The sequence below is a fragment of the Giraffa tippelskirchi genome, chromosome 3 (genome assembly GCF_054371585.1).
Source record: "Giraffa tippelskirchi isolate mGirTip1 chromosome 3, T2T-mGirTip1v1.2.pri, whole genome shotgun sequence".
NCBI lineage: Eukaryota > Metazoa > Chordata > Mammalia > Artiodactyla > Giraffidae > Giraffa > Giraffa tippelskirchi.
This window is the reverse complement of record NC_137277.1, coordinates 15,695,958-15,716,863: the sequence shown is the minus strand read 5'-3', so window position 1 is coordinate 15,716,863 and position 20,906 is coordinate 15,695,958. Positions and strand designations below refer to the sequence as shown.

Sequence of the window (20,906 nt, the reverse complement as noted above, 5' to 3'; positions counted from 1 at the left end):
GAAGAAAAAAAACAAACCTTATATTTGCAGTCCAAATGTAACAATTATTATGTTCACAGGCTTAAAATCTTTATTTTAATGGAAATCAGCAATACAGATTCTATACTGTGGTCAAGCACTAGCTAATTTTATCTTAAATTTTATCTTAAATTTCAGTCAGTCTGACCTGCGCAGTGACAAGTTCTGAATTAATGGAGACTTGTCTGACACCAGGCGGCCAAGGTTAAGCAATCAGAATGTAAACGCACAGCGGTGGACCCACCTGGTCTTTATAGTAGTTCTCCATTGAGTCCAGTTCATTCTGGTGCTGTCTCTTCTGTTCATCTCGCTTTTCTTTGGCATAGTTTCTTAGGTCTCGTAACCTTTGCTTTTGAATTTGTAAACCTTCTTCAAACAGTTTCTTAAATATCTGTTAATTATTTAAGTCAGAAAAAGTTATGCAGAATTTTCATGGAGGAATAAAATTTTGCCCAACTAGAGGTATGCATACTGACTGTATTTCACAAAGTTTCTTAATTCACCAACTGAGGGACATTGGTAGTGTTTCCTTTTTTTCTGTTATAGTGCTGGATCATGTTTAACCTTTTGAAGAGCTGCCAGACTGTATTCCAAAGTGGCTGCACTGTTTTATAACCCCACCAGCCCCGCATCTGTGTTCCAACTCCTACATCCTTGCCAAAACTTTATTTTAGCCATCTGTATGGGTGAGAGTTTATGTCACTGTTGTTCTGATTTGTATTCCTTCAATGACTAATGATGTTGAGCATCTTTCCCTTTGTCCCAAAGGTTCTTTGCTGCAGCCATATATATAGGAAAATAACCCTAGAGCAGAAGTAAATGCTGCATGTCCACTTGTGCATAGCTGAGGGCCATGTCATTATTATCTAACTAGGCCACAGATGAACAACTGTTCAAAGGATTTGGATCTGCCCACTTCTCCTCCACTGATTAGTAAGAATTCTTGACCAAAGTACAGCCATGCATTCATTAGCCCGTGGTATTACCTTAGTGTGAAGTTATTAAACCTCTCAAAGCCTTAGTAAGTATCCTCTAAAAATGAGGATAATAGTATGACTCCCTTCAGAATATTTAGTCCCATGAAGTAGAATTACCGTAATGTTTTACTCTAGAGATGAAATTTATTGCTAGTTTGGAATCACAAGCTTGATAAGGATGAAATAGCAAGCATCCTGTGGAAAGATCTCACAGCATATCTGTTCATTATTATCCTGATTTTGAGTAGAATCCGAGGTCATGTAATCACACCTTAAGTTCCTGTCTCTTAGAACATGTTCCCAGCCCCCTAAAGCAGTCATCCTGGAGAAATACTGACACACAGGAGGTCAGAGGGAATTAAAACTTCACATTAAGATAAGCGCAATAGAGAAAGTCAAATGATCAACAGGCACATGAAAAGATGCTCAACCTCACTAATTATTAGAGAAATGCAAATCAAAACTACAATGCAGTATCACTTCACACCAGCCAGAATGGCCATCATTAAAAAGTCTACAAATGCTGGAGAGGGTGTGGAGAAAAGGGAGCCCTCTTACACTGTTGGTGGGGATATAAGTTGGTGAAGCCACTATGGAGAACAATATGGAGGTTCCTCAGAAAACTAAAAATAGAATTACCATATGATCCAGCAATCCTGTTCCTGGGCATATTATCTATACAAACCTATAATTTGAAATGATCCATGCACCCTAATGTTCATAGCAGCACTATTCACCATAGCCAAGACATAGAAACACCTTAAACGTCCATCAGCAGATGAATGGATAAAGAAGATGCGGGACATATATGCAATGGAACATTACTCAATCATAAAAAGAATAATGCCATTTGCAGCAACATGGATGCAACTAGAGATTATCTTACTAAGTAAGTCAAAGAGAAAGACAAATACCATATCACTTATATACGTGCAATCTAAAATATGACAAGTGAACTTACCTACCAAACAAAGTTACGGATGGAGAGAACAGACTGGTGGTTGCCAAAGGAGAGAGGGTTGAGGGGGAGGGATGGAGTGGTAAGTTGGGGTTAGCAGATGCAAGCTTTTATATATAGAATGGATAAACAACAAGGTCCTACTGTATAGGATATTTGTCAATATCCTTTGACAAACCATAATGGAAAAGAATGTATGTATAACTGAGTCATTGCTGTAACGCAGTAATTTAACACAACTATACTTGCATTGTAAATCAACTATACTTTGATTTTTAAAAAAGTAGTAGAGACTTGAGAATAGACTGGCAGTAATAAAATGAGGTGTGAACAAGTCTGAACTCTAGCCAGCATTTCAGACTTGCATTCAAATTAGGACAAGAGTCACAATGAAGGTGGTTCCAAAAGGTAACAGACAAAATTTATCTTTTTAATTGGATTGGACAGAAAAGCCATAGTTACCGTTTCTTCCCGGCTCCTCATTCTCATCATTTTTGAACGCAACTGAACTCTATAATCATCATAATATTTTCGGGCACGAACAATCTGCTGTCGATTTTCTTTTATCTTTGATTGGGTCAATTTCTGCCTATGAATTCGGTCCTTGAAGTCTTGCTAAGGGAAAGGGAAAAAGAGGTAATCTGATGTTCTCATCTGCCCTGCTCCCCATCACAATGTCTTCAGGCAGCAAGCTGGCTATGGAGGGCCCATGGTCTGCTGGCTGGGCAGAGTGTGTGGCCCCCAGAAGCCTTCCAGTCTTTGTTGGTAGGTTCATCATCGGAGTCAAAGAGCTGCCCCACAGCCCAGTGGTTAAGATTCTGTGCTCCCACTGCAGGGGGCATGGGCTCCACCCCTGGTAGGGGGGAGTAAGATCCTACATGCCATTTGTGTAGCCAAAAGGGAAAAAGAAGAGCCATCTCCACTGAGCCCCTTTCAAATGAGAATCTCATCTCCCTGTTCCTCCAGGAGGAACCTAAGTATCACCTAGGTAGTACCCAGATGCCCACTTAAAAAGAGTAGGAAACTGGCACTCTCAAAAGATGCAAAACTAAGGAAATCAGGTGATATCTTAGCAAAGTAGTGAGGATGAAGTCATGAAGGAAAAGCCTTCAAACTACCTGTCCAGACACGTGTTTTCTTTTCAGCACCAGAGTCCCACAGGCAATTCCTGATGCTTCCCCTTCCTTCGCAGGAACTGTTCAGAGTTAAGGTTCTCGCTGCTTATCTCTATACTCAGTCTCTTCCTCTGGCTTATTAATTACTGTCTTTGATCTCTGTCCTCTCCCTTCATGATACTTAAGAGGATAACATTGTACTCTATACTATTCTTAGCCCAAATTATAATGGAGGCATAAATAACCTCAACTTTCTATTTGGGACCTGAGAAAGAAGGGAGAAGACAAAAAAAATACTTGAGTTAACCACCTGGTACCTTGAAGGGGCTCATAGGTAGAGACAAACCTGGATTAAAATCTTAACCTTGCCCTTGCTGATTATGGCAGGACTGAGAGCAAGTTACCATTTCAAAACTTCAGGTTTTTCATTTCACAGAAAGCATCTCTATTGTGTTACTATAAAGACTCTGTATAGGGAGGGAGGGGACATATGTACACCTATAGCTAATTCATGTTGATATTTGGCAGAAAAGAGCAAAATTCTGTCAAGCAATTACCCTCCAATTAAAAAATAAATTAGAAAAAAATAAAACTGTGTTTATGAAGCACCTAGTACCTTACCCTCACATCAATGTTGGTTCAAGACCTAAATGCTTCCACAGGCAAGTGCTGGAGGTATGAGTCAGTAGGGATATTGCCCAGCTAGTACAAATAAAAGTAATTAGTATAACTTACAAATTCAAAAATATAATACCCAGTTTGCTCTTGACATACCAGTCTCTTGTTATGTTCATATTCTTTCTTGATAAGCGCAGTAAGGAGGTCGTGCCTTCTCAAGGCTTCTTCTATCTTTAAGTGGGAGGGAAGAGAAGGAGGTTAATAATTCTATTGACTAGATTATTAAGGATAAGCTCTGCCAGCTTTTTCCTTTATATTTCTATGCTTAATGGACAGTTATCTTACTTCATCCTGGAGTTTCTTCTTTGATCGATTTTCTCTATATGCATCTTTTTTGAGTTGTTCAACCTGTGTGATTTGCTGTTTCCACATTTTGCTTAGTGTTTGGCCAGAAACATAGAGAAATGGAAACTGCTCCAGCATCAGGGGCAGGAGACTGTGTTCATTCACCTTCACTGCAAGGTAAAAAAAATTTTTTAATCTGAGAAACTTGCTGACAGCTTTTAAGAAGAAATCTCATTCCACCTTCAGTCAAAGCTTATCTAAGTGCTATGGCTCTGAGCCTGAAAAGAACAAGTCTAAAAGTATGTTATTACTTTCGCATTCCTTTTCTGATTGGGACAAGCCAACTACTAGTAAGGATGAAAATAAGCTCAACATTTCTGACTGAGGACATCCTGGTCTTGTGAAGTCCATCCTAACTGCTCAGCTGATTCAGTGCCTGGCGTGGATGCTCTGCGTGTGGTCAAACAGACTCTCCAACCCTCCCAGGAGGGAAAGTCTGTGTCTAACAGGATGTAGTTAGAAGGCCAGTGGTCTTTGAAAATGCACCTTGGTGCCAACTGTCAATATACAGGAGCTGGATAGGCCCTCTGCTTGCTTTGGAGCATCCCTTTGGTTCTACCAACTTCCCAGAAACAAAGAAAAGGCAGCCAGCACTTAGTGAACAGAGAGAGAAGCTCAAGTTGGAACAGCAGGTCATAGCCAGTGCATTCCTTTGTGCCAATGTACTGGTATATACTTAAGAGTTTTAAAGAAATGGCTCATGTAAGAGTTTTATCTCTCTCTACAGAAATCTAGCATATGGCAGTGGCAGAAGAGGGCACTTTGTCCAGCTCACTGGTAGATGTTAGTTTTCAGTGCTGTGTCCTTGGCAGGCAGTGCGCACTTTCAAAGGCTGCCAGTTTTCCATAAAGTACAATTTTGTGGTTCTTACTTGGAACGGCTTTATTTGGCTTTGGCAAGCCACCTCTTGGACTTGGAGTTGTGGTTTTTCTAGAGTAAATCTTCCAGGGCTGACTTCGTTTTGGAGTTCCTTTATGAACAGCTTCTCTGTATATTTTTTCCTTAGAAGCAGACATAAAACAATAGAATGAGAAGTCTAATAACTCTTTCATATATATATCATCTTAAATATTACGTATCAGCAAAAATAGTCAACATAATTCCCAACCAAACTACCTTACTTCAGACTTCTAAAATTTGGTTAGTATTTACCTACTCTAAGTTAAATACCTCTTTAGTTTCTGGCAGCCCTTGGAATTTGAAAAAGCACTGAATCTTATTCAAGTTTCATAGGTTGCCATAGTCCTACCCCCTAAATGCAACTACTGACAATGTTCTGATGTGCTTGCTTCTTTGACAGCCTTTTCCATGTAGATTACAAAAGTTCTAAAACAATGTTTAGTTATAACCATACTGTATTCTATATCCTGTTTTGTTTGTGAACATTTTAGCATAAGCATTTTATTTCATGCTTTCATTTAGCTTCTGTAACTATTCTTTTGAAAGGCAATAAAAACTTATGCTTTGGGTTTGTTCCAACCAAGCTTAGAACTGGGGTTTTCTGTCTTCTCTTACTCTCCCTCTTTAACTTGTCAGCCCAGACTATCTTTAAAGCCTTGGTGAACTGATAAAACAATAGAAAGCCCTTAAAACTAATGGAAGTTTCAGGCAGGCAGGAAAAAGTACTAGTGTTTCTGGTACCACATTTTAGCAGCTTGGTTACCCTATGAATAAAAAGAAAATCCACATCCATGAAATGAAATTCTGCTTTTTTCTAAGAGGCTAATGATTAAGGTTCTGTTGATTCTTTTTTCCTTTTAAAAAGATCATCTCTGTACTTTTCCACTGATCTGATCAAATGGCATTTATTATACAGTAGAGACTTTTACCCACTGTTTCCTCCTCGTCATTTATTCCTAGAGGTCCAATATTCTCTTGAACTTTATTTCTTCTTAGTTCCTTTTCAAATGCCTCAGTTATTGCCTACAGGGGAAAAGACCATATGATATTATAGTTATTAAAAACATACAAATGAAAATGAAGAAAAAAAAATCTACCTAAGACTGCCATTCGAATCACTTTTTTTAAAAGTTCCTTGCAGGCTACTGATCAATAAATATATATTATTTAACAGATACCTAACTGAGACAAAAAACTTTACCTAATGTTATTTTTTTGTTCCCACAGTTTATAATTATTTTGATACATCCTTGGATGGAAGTTACATGTTGAATTACATACTGAGTTAGTTTTCACCATTATAAAACATACTATAGCAAACAATTTAAGTGTTCTAAATTTATGCTACATTTCAAAATCACTATTCCACAGCAGAAAGTCTTCCTTAGTAATCATACATTCTCCTGTTGAATCCTAACCACCTCCTTTCATTCCTGTCTTGGGCGTTTTCATCCTATCTGTAACTCAAATGGTCTGTCACATTTAATCCACCTCAAGTTCTATTTCTAAACCTCTCTCTGAAAATATCAGTCTACACTGATACACTTTCTTAATCCACTGGAGCACTGGGCTATACAAGGTTAGTATTCTTAGAGTTTCAGGAGTTACAAGTTTTATAATGGGGGACATAAAAGCCATGTCACATAATTTGGTCATCCACTCAGCTCAAGAATACAAAATGCATTTTATGCCTTTAATCAACAGCATGTTCACTGTAGCATCTGGCTGAGGGTAAATAATGGTAAAACCTGCTGCCTAGTAACAGTCAAGAGATGGGATATACCTTTGCTTGAAATCGGCGGACATCTGTTTCTTTTGGTTTTCGCTGCCTTTTTCTCTCCATCTGGAATTGTTTGTTTTTGTTAACTGGAGATGGAGAGAGTGAATGAGATCTGGAGGGTGCCTTTCTATGCATGGCATGTCCTGCAACACAAAAGCGACACATACCATGAGTTTCTGAGAGCCAGAAATGTTAAGCTGGCACCAAACAGTTGATTTTTACCAAATCCAAAGAGACTGGGACTGTGCTAAATGTACTCTCCTGTAACTAATTTCTATTTGTATGTTTAATCATACCAAGCAAACAGACAAATGCACATAAATATGTACTCAAAATGTTTCAAAGAAGTACTAAGTTTCTATATTGACTGTTGGGTTGAAAATGGAGCAACATGTGGAATGCCTGCTGCACACAAAGGCCTATACTTAGTACTCTTGGTGGTGGAGAGAGAAAAAAAAAAAAGTTAAACCATCCTAGTGGTGTGTCTGCTAACCTTTTACCTATGTAGGTCCTGAGGAGGGGGATGTAAGTGTGTATGCATGTATGTATATGTATGTGTGTGTGTATATATATATACACACCTTATAAAGCAGCACCTTATACACAGAAGTTATTCAGCATTTTTAAGCAGTCCTGTTCTTCCCTACTTAGTGATCCAGCCCCCATATTCCACACTGCCTGCGAGAACTAACAAATTACTTCCCTCCACAAACCTTTTTATGTCCCATTGTTTATAGACAGACTTAGGAATCTGCTAGTTGTGAAGAGGGGGACTCTGTGCCTTTTTGGAAAAGCAAATAATTCAATACAGCTCTGACATCAAGGAAATTTGAAAGGTTTTGATAACTTTCTAAATAAATTTTCCCAGAGAATTAAAGTGTCCTTGAGCTTTTGTCTCTTTACTCTCTTAATTTAAATCTTTCAAGTTAAGTAAAACTAACTTGTACAATCTATTTTAAATGGTGTTTTAATAACATTTTTACTATGTCCACAATGTATTCTTCTTTAGAAACTGAAGATCCAATAAACATAACATTTTAACTTACAATGTATTTTCAAAATGGTATATGGTGTACATGTATACACTAAGGGAAACATGCATGTAACAGGATGAGGTTTCCTTGAGATTACCTGAGCCAAATTTCAGGGAAGAGAGGAAATAATCAAGACAAGGAAAAAGTATTCTTGAAGTTTAAAAAAAAAACTGAAAAGTTAAGGAAGTTCTGGATGAGAAATGGACTGTTTCTAGAGAAACAAGGGATGACCAAAGTAGATAAAAGTGAATGGAAAACATGCAGAATTTTAGTTGCTGGAAAATGGGATAATTATTTGAACAAGCAGTAGAAAGCATCTGCAAGGATGTGGCAAACTGGAAACTCTCATGCATTGCTGATATAAGTACAAATGGGTGCGATCACTTTGGAGGGGAATTTGGCAATGGTAAGAAAGTGTAAACCCCTGATCTAGCAATTCTAGTAGATGTGGATCCTAGAGAAACTTTTGCACATATTACAAGCTGTTCACTGCAGAACTGTTTGTAGTTATGAAATCTGGAAACAAAAAAAATCCACATATACATAAATAAAAATACACACTCATATAAATGAGATACACTGTATGAACTCAGTGAAAAGTGTCAGTCACTCAGTCATGTCTGACTCTTTGTAACCCTATAGACTATAGCCCACCAGGATCCTCCGTCCGTGGAATTCACCATGCAAGAATGCTGGAGTGGGTAGCCTTTCTTTTCTCCAGGGGACTTTCCCAACCCAGGGATTGAACCCAGATCTCCCACATTGCAGGCAAGATTCTTTACTGTCTGAGCCACTAGGGAAGCCCCAAGAATACTGGAGTGGGTAGCCATTCCCTTCTCCAGGGGATCTTCCCAACCCAGGGATTGAGCTTAGGTCTCTCCTGCATTGCAGGCAGATTCTTTACCGTCTTAGCCACCAAGGAAGCATGAATTCGGTTACACAGTAGTTCTAATGAGTGAACTAGAAGTACGAACAGATTTCTAAAACAATGTTAACAGGAAAAAAAAAAGTTGCAGAATAATATATATAGTATCTATGTAAATAAAAAAAAATAGCATATTTAGACAGGTAACACAATGCTGTTAAAGAAAAAAGATGAAATGGGAATTTGCTGTATGACTCAGGGAACTTAAACTGGGTAACAACCTAGAGGGGTGGGAGGGAAGTTCGGGAGGGAGGAGACATGTATACCTGTGGCTGATTCATGTTGATGTTTGGCAGAAATCTTTATCCTTCAATTAAAACATTAAAAAAGATTTTTTTTTTTTTAAGTAAAAAGACAAGGGTGAGAGGGTTCCAGTTTAAGATGGTAATATACAGGCTCCTGAACTCATCTCCTCCAGAGACACTGACATTTACTACATATGGAATAATTTCCTCTGAAAGGAATCCAGACACTAGCTGAGTGACCCAAATGACAAAAAACCCACATCAAAAAGGGTGAGGGCACACCCTCAACTACTAGGAGCCATTAAGAATGAAGAGAGTGGCTTGGACAACCACAAAGATTTGAGAACCAACCAGGAGCTAGGGATGGGCTAAATGCTAAGAGTCCTCTCCTGTACAAGACTACTCCTTCAGGACTGAGAGAGTGGCTGTTTTACATACTGCTCAGAAACCAACACCAAGTCAGGAAAATGAAGAAACAGTAGAATATGTCCCAAACAAAACAAGATAAAATTCAAACAGATCTTGATGAAATGCATACAGGCTTTACCTGGCCTTGGCTTCTTCGGTCCATACTCCACAATGCCATCACTGTGCTGAGACAGTGTCTCATCATCTCCACTTTCCACCTCTTCATTTCCAATATTCTCCTCTTCAGAGCCAGTCTTTTCTTTCATTCGATCCCCCAGGGCACTTTTTAACATCTATCAAGGAAATTCTTTTTAACATCTGTTACTGATTTCAGCAGAATGCAAGTTGGAAGGATTAGACAGATACAACCTTTTAAAAGCTTTCTCCGATAATTAGGCACAGGTTCAGACACAAGTTTTCAGACGCTTATGCAGTTTCTAAAGGATATATATCAGTGCCAGACTATCAATTCCAATAACCTTAAGAGTAAGTCACATAGGGACTTAAAATATTTATTCAATGATATCCCCAAACTACAGTATTTTATTTTTTGAAAATCAGAGCTCATCCAATTTTATACCAAAATGTCTTTAGTGACAAAGAGAAACAATACATACGCATCTAAATATATATGGTTTAATGTAATCATTTGTTATTTAATCAGAATTTGATAAAATTTGGATGAATATGTACCAAATCTGGTTACATCATAAAAGGCTAGCAGATAATTTCTCAGCCTATGTCCCATCTGCTTGACTTGCAGAAGATTCTCACAGTAACTAAGATAAAATTAACTTTCATTAAGCTTAGTTCTCACCTTAATTGGAAAATCACTTAAATGCTCACCAATTATGGCAATCTCAATACAGATAAGAAAAAAAAATAAGACTTGCCGAATCTAGTTCAGAGAGGCGCTGAGATAGTTTCTCTGATACTGCACGTAATTCTTGTTCTGTTAACCTTTTTCCTGCCCTCTGGGAGAAAGGTGAATCCCAGGATGAGACTGCAGCTCTGTTTTCATATCTGTAATAAAAAGTGATATGACATTTAAATAGACAAGTGTACATTACTTAGTTCAGAACAACTGTAATACATGCTTTGCCAAATATTTCATACTGGCCTTCACAGCTAAATTTGGAGAGTATACCCTTAACTCTTTAAATCCCTTTGCAGACAAACTGTAAACATTGAAGCCTGCAGTAGTTACCTTTTTCCTCTGGGAAGTTTCCTTGTCCTAGGGCCTTGGTCCTGAGCTGGATACATTTCCTGTTTGCCATCTTTAGACAATTTGGAAATTAAGGAAACTCTATTGTCTGGTACCTATTAAAAACAAAGGAGAATTGATTTGAAAAAGATATAGGGAAGACATAAAAAACAACATATTGTGTGTGATGGGAAGGGAGGACCTGTGATAGAAAGCTAGGTCCTTTTATTCTCTATGTTTTGCTTTTTTAAAAAACCCATCTGTCAAAACACTCTACTGATCACCAATGCCAAAGGAATGGAGCCAAGTCTGTAAACTTGTCCTCAAAGAAAAAGCATGGCTCAGGATGTCATTCAAATATAAAGGCAAGTGAGGTGTTCTCAAATATAAAAATTTACAGAGGTTATGGCTACACCTGGACAGTGAAAAAATGATCAAATCACAAGTGGAGAAGTATTAAAATCATTTTCTTTCATATGAAGAAGTCAACAGAAACTGTTCAAAACAAACAGGCAAAACCTCTAAAATATGAATATAAATTCAATATTTTGAACAATTTATATCTTAACTTTGGAGGGAATCTTATGGAAAATATTTCTTGTGGTTAAGAAACATTTGATGTTTAACTATCTTTAATTTCACTTCAGTATCTTTTTCTTCTATTAAAGTAAAATTAAATTTAATACTTTTAAGTAAAAACTATATTATAATCACATTTAAAAAAAACCTTTTTAAAACTGAAGTTAATGTCCTTCTCAAGAACTGGTTCAAAATGATTATTCCCATTTAACTGCCACCCAGTAAAGAAAAAGAGTATTACCAATAACTCAGAAGCCCTTCCACCACCCCTGCAAGCCTCCCCCAAAGTAACCACTAACCTATGATCCCTTTCTCTCTTTATCCGTTCACCCTCCGATCTAAACTGATGCTCAGAATGTTTAGAGTGACAGTCACCTAATGCTAATTTACTTTTTTTGGTATTGTTTCAATTTTTAATAATGACAGTGTATCATTTTTTAAATACATTTACCCTTGGCATATACCTGAGTGCTCTTGTTGCTGGGAAAATAGGAACATGATGACTGTATAAAAAAGGCTTTTATTTTCAAAGAAGAAAAGAATAGAAGCAAATAGGCCGGAATGTTAACAGTAGTTCATGCTGGATTAACAGGAATATGGCTGAAAGATTTTTACACTTTCTTTTATGTTAAATAATTTCAATTATTAAATGAGATACATACAATATGGGTTCTGAAGCTAGAATGCCTGAATTCTAATCCTAATTCTACAACTGCTGTGTGACCTCAGACAAGATTCTTAAACCCTGTATTTCATAGGAAATAAAAATAGTATCTACTTCAGAGCTGTGTTGTAAGAAGTAATTTATCCAATATCTGTAAAGAATGCAGAACTGTGCCTAACACAAAATAAGCACTCAGTATGTGCTGGCTCATCCTATTTCCCCTTTTACAGTCATCTTGTCCCTATCTTCCTAGGGTAAGAATATGCAGGTGTATGCAGAGGTGAATTTTAAGTACAGTGCTCTCTGGTTAGTGCAGTATTCTTGACTACTATTCTAGCAGAGACCTTTTAAATAAATCTATAGACTTTGGTCCAGCTGAAAGCAAGCTTTTCCACTTACCATAGAAAACACCGTGCCTTCTCTGGTATAATTCATGGTAGGGGAGCAGTGACTTGAACGCAAGTATTCTTTTCCTATGGGGCAGGGAGCTCGAGGCTCTGAAGGGTGGTAAGGCGGATGTAAAGGAATTGCTGACCGGATAGGCTCCCCTAACTTCCTAGCACTTGGAATCATATCCACAGAAGAAATTTCCTCTAGGACAAATTAAAGTGGACATTAAGACATAAATCACGTCACATATACATATACCCTATATAAACAAGTGTACACACACTACTTAGAGATATATTTTAAACTTGATTTTAAGAAAAGCCCACCAAAAAGACAATGGAAATAGGGACTCATTCTCAATGAACAAGTAGGGACCTAATTAAATCAGGAAGAATGTAATTTTAATATTATTGTAATAGTTTCCTTAAAAGTTATTTAAAAATAATGAAACATTACTAAAAACCTAAATGGCTTAAAGCATAGCTATATAAATTATGGTTCATCTATATGTTATAAAAATAGTTAGCCATTAACTATGACTTTATATAATACTGCTGCTGCTGCTGCTGCTGCTAAGTCGCTTCAGTCGTGTCCGACTCTGTGCGACCCCATAGACGGCAGCCCACCAGGCTCCTTCGTCTCTGGGATTCTCCAGGCAAGAATATTGCAGTGGGTTGCCATTTCCTTCTCCAGTGCATGAAAGTGAAAAGTGAAAGTGAAGTCGCTCAGTCGTGTCTGACTCTTCGAGACCCCATGGGCTGCAGCCTACCAGGCTCCTCCGTCCATGGGGTTTCCCAGGCAAGAGTACTGGAGTGGGGTGCCATTGCCTTCTCCGCTGCCCATGTATAGGGCAGCATTAAGCCAGGATCTGGCTTCACCCACCAACCGGAAGGAAACAGCTCTGCAGCCTTCAAGAGTCTGACTTCACCCACCACTGAGCCAACACTAGCCCTGGGGGTCTCTGAGGTTACACAGTTAGCCACCTCGTGACGAGCCAACCAGCAGCTGGCAGCCTAAGTCACTTCAGTCATGTCCAACTCTGTGCGACCCCATAGATGGCAGCCCACCAGGCTCCCCCGTCCCTGGGATTCTCCAGGCAAGAACACTGGAGTGGGTTGCCATTTCCTTCTCCAATGCACGCAAGTGAAAAGGGAAAGTGAAGTCGCTCAGTCATGTCCAACTCTTAGTGACCCCATGGACGGAAAATCCTCCGTCCATGGGAGTTTCCAGCCAAGAGTACTGAGTGGGGTGCCATTGCCTCCTCCATTACATAATACTAACCGTATGAAAATCCCAGAGATAATATGAAACGAGAATATTTTTCAAGTTAATATAATTTGAAGACCACCAACTGATAAAATAATGTATCAGAGACTCTTACTGTCCTAAAGTCTTTGAGAGGATTTAGACAATAAAATAATGGATGCAAAACATATGACCAAAGACCATCTTAAGAAGACATGCAAGTTCATAATTAATAGTAAACATTTACAAATGAAGTCATGTAAAACCAAAAAGAATCACATTAACTGTAGAGCAACAAAGTAAAAAGGCTAATAGCAAACTGCTCACAATCTCCTGTCTCCAGCTCCCACCCACAGTCTCAAGAAATCAGTGCATTACTACTTACTGTCTTCAACAAAGGATGTCCTACTGTTGGACAAAAAAATAGAGGGAGGGTTCAACACTTCTTCTTGTGAGTTAGAACATGGTAGGGTTGAGGATTTTTTAGAATGCATTTCATTAGGACCTTGGGCACCTAGAAAATATTAAAGGTAAAATTTTTTTTATTGCTGTTTGACCAAAAGCTAAAAGTTTAGTACCTTGAGGATAAAAATATCAGAAATGACATAAATCATAGAACTATGTTGGTCTGAATGCTTGAAATACCAATTACTTTTTCATAACTAATAGCAATATGTAGTTCTGTAGCTCAGAATCATTTATGTAACTTAAAAGCAGTTTTACACAATGTTCCATTCCTCTGCTTTACCAAAGGAGGGGCCAGAGTTGTAGAAATGCCGACTGCTGCACGGGTGTATCTCTGAGCTAGAAGTCTTGGTTGGAACCATAATCAAAGATTTATAGGTCAAACAAATTGTTCTGATTTTTTTCTTTTAAAAAAATATTGTTATTTATTTGGATGCCCCAGGTCTTAGGGCATGTGGGATCCAGTTCCCTGACCAGGGATTGAATCCTGGCTCCCTCCATTGAGAGTGCAGAGTCTTAGTCATTGGACCACTAGGGAAATCCCAAGTTTTGTCTAATTTTTGAATGGTTAATGTTTTGAATCAGCTCTATATTATGATATTACATAGAAAGCTATATTAAAATGGTTCTGAAATTGAGGAAATAGCACTTTGCTGCCTTGGAAATTTATAATACACAAACTCCCCATAAACAAAATGGATTTCCCCCTTTTTTGATGGAATTTCTCCTAAAAATTCATGGTTAGTTATCACCTAGAACTTTTGTCAGAGTGAAAGTTACACATTTAATTATCTTGCGATAATCTTCAGATTGTTTTAGAACCACTGCAGAGATTGTGAACTTCTCTATTGTAAACATTAATAATATTTCAATTAGTGATTTCCCTGGTGGCCTAACACTTAAGATTCTGGACTTTTAGTTGTGCCTGGGTTCAACCCCTGGTCAGAGAACTGAGATCCCACAAGCTGCATGGCACAGACAAATAAAAAATGATGTAAGTCTTTATATAATAAATACATAACATCTCATTTACCAAAAAAAAAAAAAAAAAGGTCCTCAGTAGAACAAATGAGTGAAGATAGAAGTACAAGCTTCCCATTATACAATAAATAAGTCATGGGGATTTAATGTACAGTAAGTGAAAGTTTTAGTTGCTTAGTCGTGTCCGACTCTTTGCCACCCCACAGACTGTGGCCCACCAGGCTCCTCTGTCCATGGAATTCTCCAGGAAAGAATATTGGAGTGGGTTGCCACTCCCTTCTCCAGGGGATCTTCCCAACCTAGGGATCGAACCTGGGTCTCCCGCACTGCAGGCAGATTCTTTACTGTCTGAGCCACCAGGGAAGCCCCAGTGTACAGTATGGTGACTACAATTAATACTGTGTTGAGGGGGGCAGTGTCCTGGGTGCCAGAAGCCTACTCATCCATAAAGAGTCTAGTTCACGCCACCTGCAAAGCAAACCCAGTTCTTACGGAGGCCTCACTACCGCCTCCCCAACTCAAGTCACAGAGCAGCATGCCTCGGCCAGGTTTGCATCATGATGAGATCCTGCTGTGTATCTTATTACAAGGTGCTTAGGAAGGGATTTCTCCTTACTCACAGAAAAGGTATAAGGAAGGGAGGATGGCCAAGATAACAGAGTACAAAGACTCTGAACTCACTTCTTCTCATGGGCACACCAAAATCACAACCATCTGCTGAACAAGAGTTGATGAAAAAGATAGGAACCTAACAAAAAAAGATCTTCTATAACTAAAGACATCAAGAGGGTACCACAGCAAGATGGAAGGAGGGGCAGACTTGCAATATAGTCAAGTCCCATACCCCAAGGTGGGTGACCCACAAACTGGAGAATAATTACATTGCAGAGGTTCTCACAAAGGAGTGAGCTCCCTGGCCTGAGGGTCCTGTGCTGGGAAGATGAGCCCTCAGAATATCTGGCTTTGAAGGCAAGTGGTGATTACTTTTAGGAGTCCCAAAGGGCTGCAGGAAAAAAAATTTCATTCTTAAAGGGCACACACAAAATCACTATTCTGGGACTGGGGACAGAAGCAGTAATTTGAGAGGAGCCTAGGCCAGACCCACTTCCTGAACTCAGAATCTCCTGGTGAGACAGGTGGCAGCTACAGCTCACCCCGGGTTCACAGACACTGGTGGCAGCCATTGTGAGGAACTCCTTCTACCATGTGGACCTTGGTGCTGGGCAAGCGTTATTGTGGAATCCTACCTCTAGTTTATTAGCACCAAGACCTGGCCCTACCCAAAGCCTGTAGGTACCAGTGCTGGGACACCTCAGGCCAAGCAACTGAGCAGGGATACAGCCCCACCCATCAGCCGACAGACTGCCTTAAGACGCCCTAAACTTCACCCACCAGTAAGTATGCAACAGTTCCAAGATCTAGATCTGCTGGCCCTGGCCCTGACCTTGAGGGAGCCTGCTCTAGCCTCTGGACCAGTTTCTCCCACCAGGGGACAGACATCAGACACAAGAAAACTAGTCCTGCAACATATGGATCAGCAGGCCAGACCCCTCAGTGGGACAGCTGGGCCCCAGCTCCGGCCACTAGCAGGCCAACACAAGCTTCAGGACACCCCAGACCCTGTACCCAACTGTGTCAGGAACTGTCCGCACCCAGCAATCAGACACCAGGTGTGGGACCCCTGGGCTCTGCAACCAGACTCCAAGACCTGCTCTGCCCATGTATGCTGCTGCTGCTGCTGCTGCTAAGTCGCTTCAGTCGTGTCCGACTCTGTGCGACCCCATAGACGGCAGCCCACCAGGCTCCTTCGTCTCTGGGATTCTCCAGGCAAGAATATTGGAGTGGGTTGCCATTTCCTTCTCCAGTGCATGAAAGTGAAAAGTGAAAGTGAAGTCGCTCAGTCGTGTCTGACTCTTCGAGACCCCATGGGCTGCAGCCTACTAGGCTCCTCCGTCCATGGGGTTTCCCAGGCAAGAGTACTGGAGTGGGGTGCCATTGCCTTCTCCGCTGCCCATGTATAGGGCAGCATTAAGCCAGGATCTGGCTTCACCCACCAACCGGAAGGAAACAGCTCTGCAGCCTTCAAGAGTCTGACTTCACCCACCACTGAGCCAGCACTAGCCCTGGGGGTCTCTGAGGTTACACAGTTAGCCACCTCGTGACCAGCCAACCAGCAGCTGGCAGCCTCTGCACAAGGCAGGGCCTGGCAACCAACTGGACCAGGGGCCAACCAAGCGTACCAAAGAGCCCACCGCAACCGAAGGCCCTATGCAGTCCTCATAGGGGCAACCGCTAGAGCATATAGCTCAGGTGATGAGAGGGGGACATGTTGCTGGGATGCATAGGGCGTTTTCAACAAAAAGCCACTTCTCCAGGAGGGAAACATAATCAACGTACCAGATACATAAAAATAAAAACAGCAACTTAGGCAAAATGCGGTGACAGAAGAACATGTTCCAGACAAAGCAACAAAGTAAAACCTCAGAAGGACTAAGTGGAGACAGGCAATATACCCGAGAAGGAGTTCAGGGTAGTGGTTGTATAAGATGATCAAAGAACTCGAGAGAACAATGGATGCACAGAATGAGAAGCTAGAAATTTTTAACAAAGAGAAAATATAAAGAGCAAAACAGAAATGAAGAATAACTGAAATGAAAAATACACTGAAAGGAATTAAAAGTAGACTAAATGATACAGAGGAATGGATCAGCCAGCTAGAAGAGAGTAGGGGACATCAGTGACACTGAATGAATTTTAAAAAAGAAAAGAAATGACAACATTTTAATAAATTTCTAGGACAGTATCATGTGCACTATTAGTCCCATTGTACAGGTTCCAAGAGAGACAAAAAGGAGCTGATACATATTTTAGGACATAATAACTGAAAACTTCCCTCACCTGGGAAAGGAACAGATATCCAAGTCCAGGAAGTACAGGAAGTCCCACATTACAAGACAACTCTTGTTCTAAGGGTAAAAATTAAAAACTGCTGTTGTTACTAAAAGCAACGAGGGAGAAGAAACAAGGGAATTCCCTCAAGGCTATGTGCTGACTTCTCAGGAGAAACTCTGCAGGCCAGAAGGGAGTGGCAGGCTATATTTAAAGTGATGAAAGGGAAAAACCTACAACCAGGTCCCAGCAAGGATCTTATTCAGATTTGATGGAGAGATCAAAAGCCTTACAGACAAGCAAAAACTAAGAGTTCAGCATCACCAAACCAGTTTTACAACAAATGTTAAAGGAACTTCTCTAAATGAAAAAAAAAAAGACTATAAGTAGAAACATGCAAATTATGAAATGAAAATGTTCATTGGTACAGGCAACCATACAGAAAAGGTAGGAAATCATCCACACACAAAGCTAATAAGGTTAGAAGACAAAAGTAGCATAAATCATGAATATCCACAATAAGGAACTGTTGTTTAGTTGCCAAGTCGTGTCCGACTCTTTTGTGACCCCATGGACTGTAGCCCGCCAGGCTCCTCTGTCCATGGATTTCCCAGGTAAGAATACTGGACTGGGTTGCTATTTCCTTCTCCAGGGAATCTTCCTAACCCAGGGTCGAACCTGTATCTCCTGCACTAGCAGGCAGATTCTTTACCACTTAGCCACCAGGGAAGCTCAGTTAAGGGATCCACAAAATAATTAGATATAAAATACAACATCAAAAACAATAATTGTGAGGGGAGGAGAGTACAAATGCAGGGCTGTTAAAAAGGACTTGAAATTGAGAGATCAGCAACTTAAAACAATCATGTATATATACAGATTGCAATTAATCTATGACAAGACAAAAAATACAATAGAGAAAAGACTGTTTCTTCAATAAGTGGTGCTGGGAAAACTGGACAGCTACATATTAATAAATGAAACTAGACCATTTTCCCAAACCACATACAAAAATAAACTCAAAATGGAGTATAGGTCTAAATGTAAGACCAAAACCATAAAACGCCCAGAAGGAAATATAGGCAGAACACTTTTTGAAACAATTGTACCAATACCTTTTTGGATCTATCTCCTAAAGCAAAGGAAATAAGAGCAAAAATAAACAAATGAGACCTAGTTAGACTTAAAAGCTTTGCATAGCAAAGAAAACCATCACAAAAAGACAACCTTTAAAATTAGAAAACATATACTAATGAGATGACTGATAAGGGGTTAATATCCAAAGTATATAGATAGCTCATACAACTCAACATCAAAAACACAAACCCCAATTTAAAAATGGGCAGAAAACCTGAATAGACATTTTCCCAAAGAAGACATACAGATAGCCACAGGTACATGAAGAGACTCTCAATACTGCTAATCAGAGAAATGCAAATTAAAACAATGAGATTATCACCTCACACTTGTCAAAATGGCTTATCAAAAAGACCATAGATAACAAATGTTGGTGGAGATGTGGAGAAAAGGGACCCTTGTACACTGCTGGTGGGAATGTAAATTGGTGCAGCTACGGTGGAGAACAATGCAGCAGCTTTTCAAAAAGTTAAAAATAGAACTACCATATGACCCAGCACTTCCACTTTTGCTACATATTCAAAATAAAAGAGAACACTAATTTGAAAAGACACGCGCACCCCAATGTTCATAGCATTACTTCTAATTGCCAAGATAAGGAAGCAACCTGTGTCCATCAATGGATGGATACAAAAAACATGGTTTATGTACATACATGCTGGAATACTACTCAGTCATAAAAAAAGAATGAAAATTTTGCTATTTACAACAACATGAATGGACTTTGAGGGTATTATGCTAAGTGACATAAGTTAGAGAAAGACAAATACTATATATGATATCACTTATATGTGGAATCTATAAAATAAAAGTAGTGAATGTAACAGAAAGGAAATAAACTCACACGTACAGAGAACAAACTAATGGTCACTAGTGGAGAGAGGGACAAGATAGGGATGGGGGTTAAGAAGTACAAACTATTATGTATAAAATAAAGCTACAAGGATATATCATACAACACAGGGAATATAGCCAATATTTTATAACTATACGTTCAGTCACTCAGTCGTGTCCTGACTTTGTGACCTGATGGGCTGCAGCCCACAAGGCTCCTCTGTCCGTGGGATTCTCCAGGCAAGAATACTGGAGTTGATTGCCATGCCCTCCTCCAGGGGATCTTCCTGGCCCAGGGATCAGGCCCAGGTCTCCCACACTGCAGGTGGATTCTTTACCATCTGAGCCACCAGGGAAGACCTATAAAAACTATAAATGGAGTATAAAATTTAAAAATTGTGTATCACGATGTTGTACACCTGTAACTTATATAATATTGTACATTAACTGTATCTCAATTTTTAAAAAGGTTTAAGAAAAAATACTGTCGTATAAAGTTGCTAATAGAGTGAATCGTAAAAGTTCTCATTACAAGAAAAAGTTGGTAAGTTTTCGGTAATGAATGTTAACTAGACATACAGACTTAAATTGAAGAAAGTAGGAAAAACCACTAGACCATTCAGGTATGACCTAAATCAAATCCGTTGTGATTGTACAATGGAAGTGACAAATAGATTCAAGGGATTAGATCTGATAAACAGAGTGCCTGAAGAACTATGGACGAAGGTTCTTAACACTGTACAGGAGGCAGTGATCAAAACCATCCCCAAGAGAAAGAAATGCAAAAAGGAAAAATGGTTGTTTCAGGAGGCCTTACAAACAGCTGAGAAGAGAACTGAAAGGCAAAGGAGAAAAGCAAAGATATACCTATCTGAATGCAGAGTTCCAAAGAACAGCAAGGAGAGATAAGAAAGCCTTAGGTGAACAATGCAGAGAAATAGAGGAAAACAATAGAATGGGAAAGACTAGAGATCTCTTCAAGAAAATTAGAGATACCAAGGGAACATTTCATGCAAAGATGGGCACAATAAAGACAGAAACAGTATGGACCTAACAGAAGCAGAAGATATTAAGAAGAGGGGACAAGAATACACAGTACTGTACAAAAAAGGTCTTAATGACCCAGATAACCATG

General features: G+C 39.4%; 1 protein-coding gene across 22 annotated transcripts in view; it reads right to left on the bottom strand.

Annotated features, from left to right (window-relative positions):
* Nucleotides 1–20,906, bottom strand: part of CEP95 (centrosomal protein 95) — a 52,862-nt gene that overhangs the window by 16,805 nt on the left and 15,151 nt on the right. For 19 of the 22 annotated variants that reach the window (XM_081576792.1, XM_081576797.1, XM_081576790.1 and 16 more), the window contains exons 7-18: nt 13,851–13,979; nt 12,230–12,423; nt 10,591–10,703; nt 10,277–10,406; nt 9,523–9,676; nt 6,775–6,914; nt 5,925–6,014; nt 4,963–5,092; nt 4,032–4,201; nt 3,843–3,917; nt 2,416–2,568; nt 263–409 (exon numbers count right to left, since the gene is read on the bottom strand). In XM_081576792.1, the coding sequence (XP_081432918.1) occupies nt 263–409; nt 2,416–2,568; nt 3,843–3,917; nt 4,032–4,201; nt 4,963–5,092; nt 5,925–6,014; nt 6,775–6,914; nt 9,523–9,676; nt 10,277–10,406; nt 10,591–10,703; nt 12,230–12,423; nt 13,851–13,959 (1,605 nt within the window). In that variant the 5' untranslated portion in view covers nt 13,960–13,979. Of the gene's footprint in view, nt 1–262; nt 410–2,415; nt 2,569–3,842; nt 3,918–4,031; nt 4,202–4,962; nt 5,093–5,924; nt 6,015–6,774; nt 6,915–9,522; nt 9,677–10,276; nt 10,407–10,590; nt 10,704–12,229; nt 12,424–13,850; nt 13,980–17,809; nt 19,673–20,906 lie in introns of those variants that run through there. The other 3 variants (XM_081576784.1, XM_081576783.1, XM_081576795.1) reach the window with 2 other exon arrangements.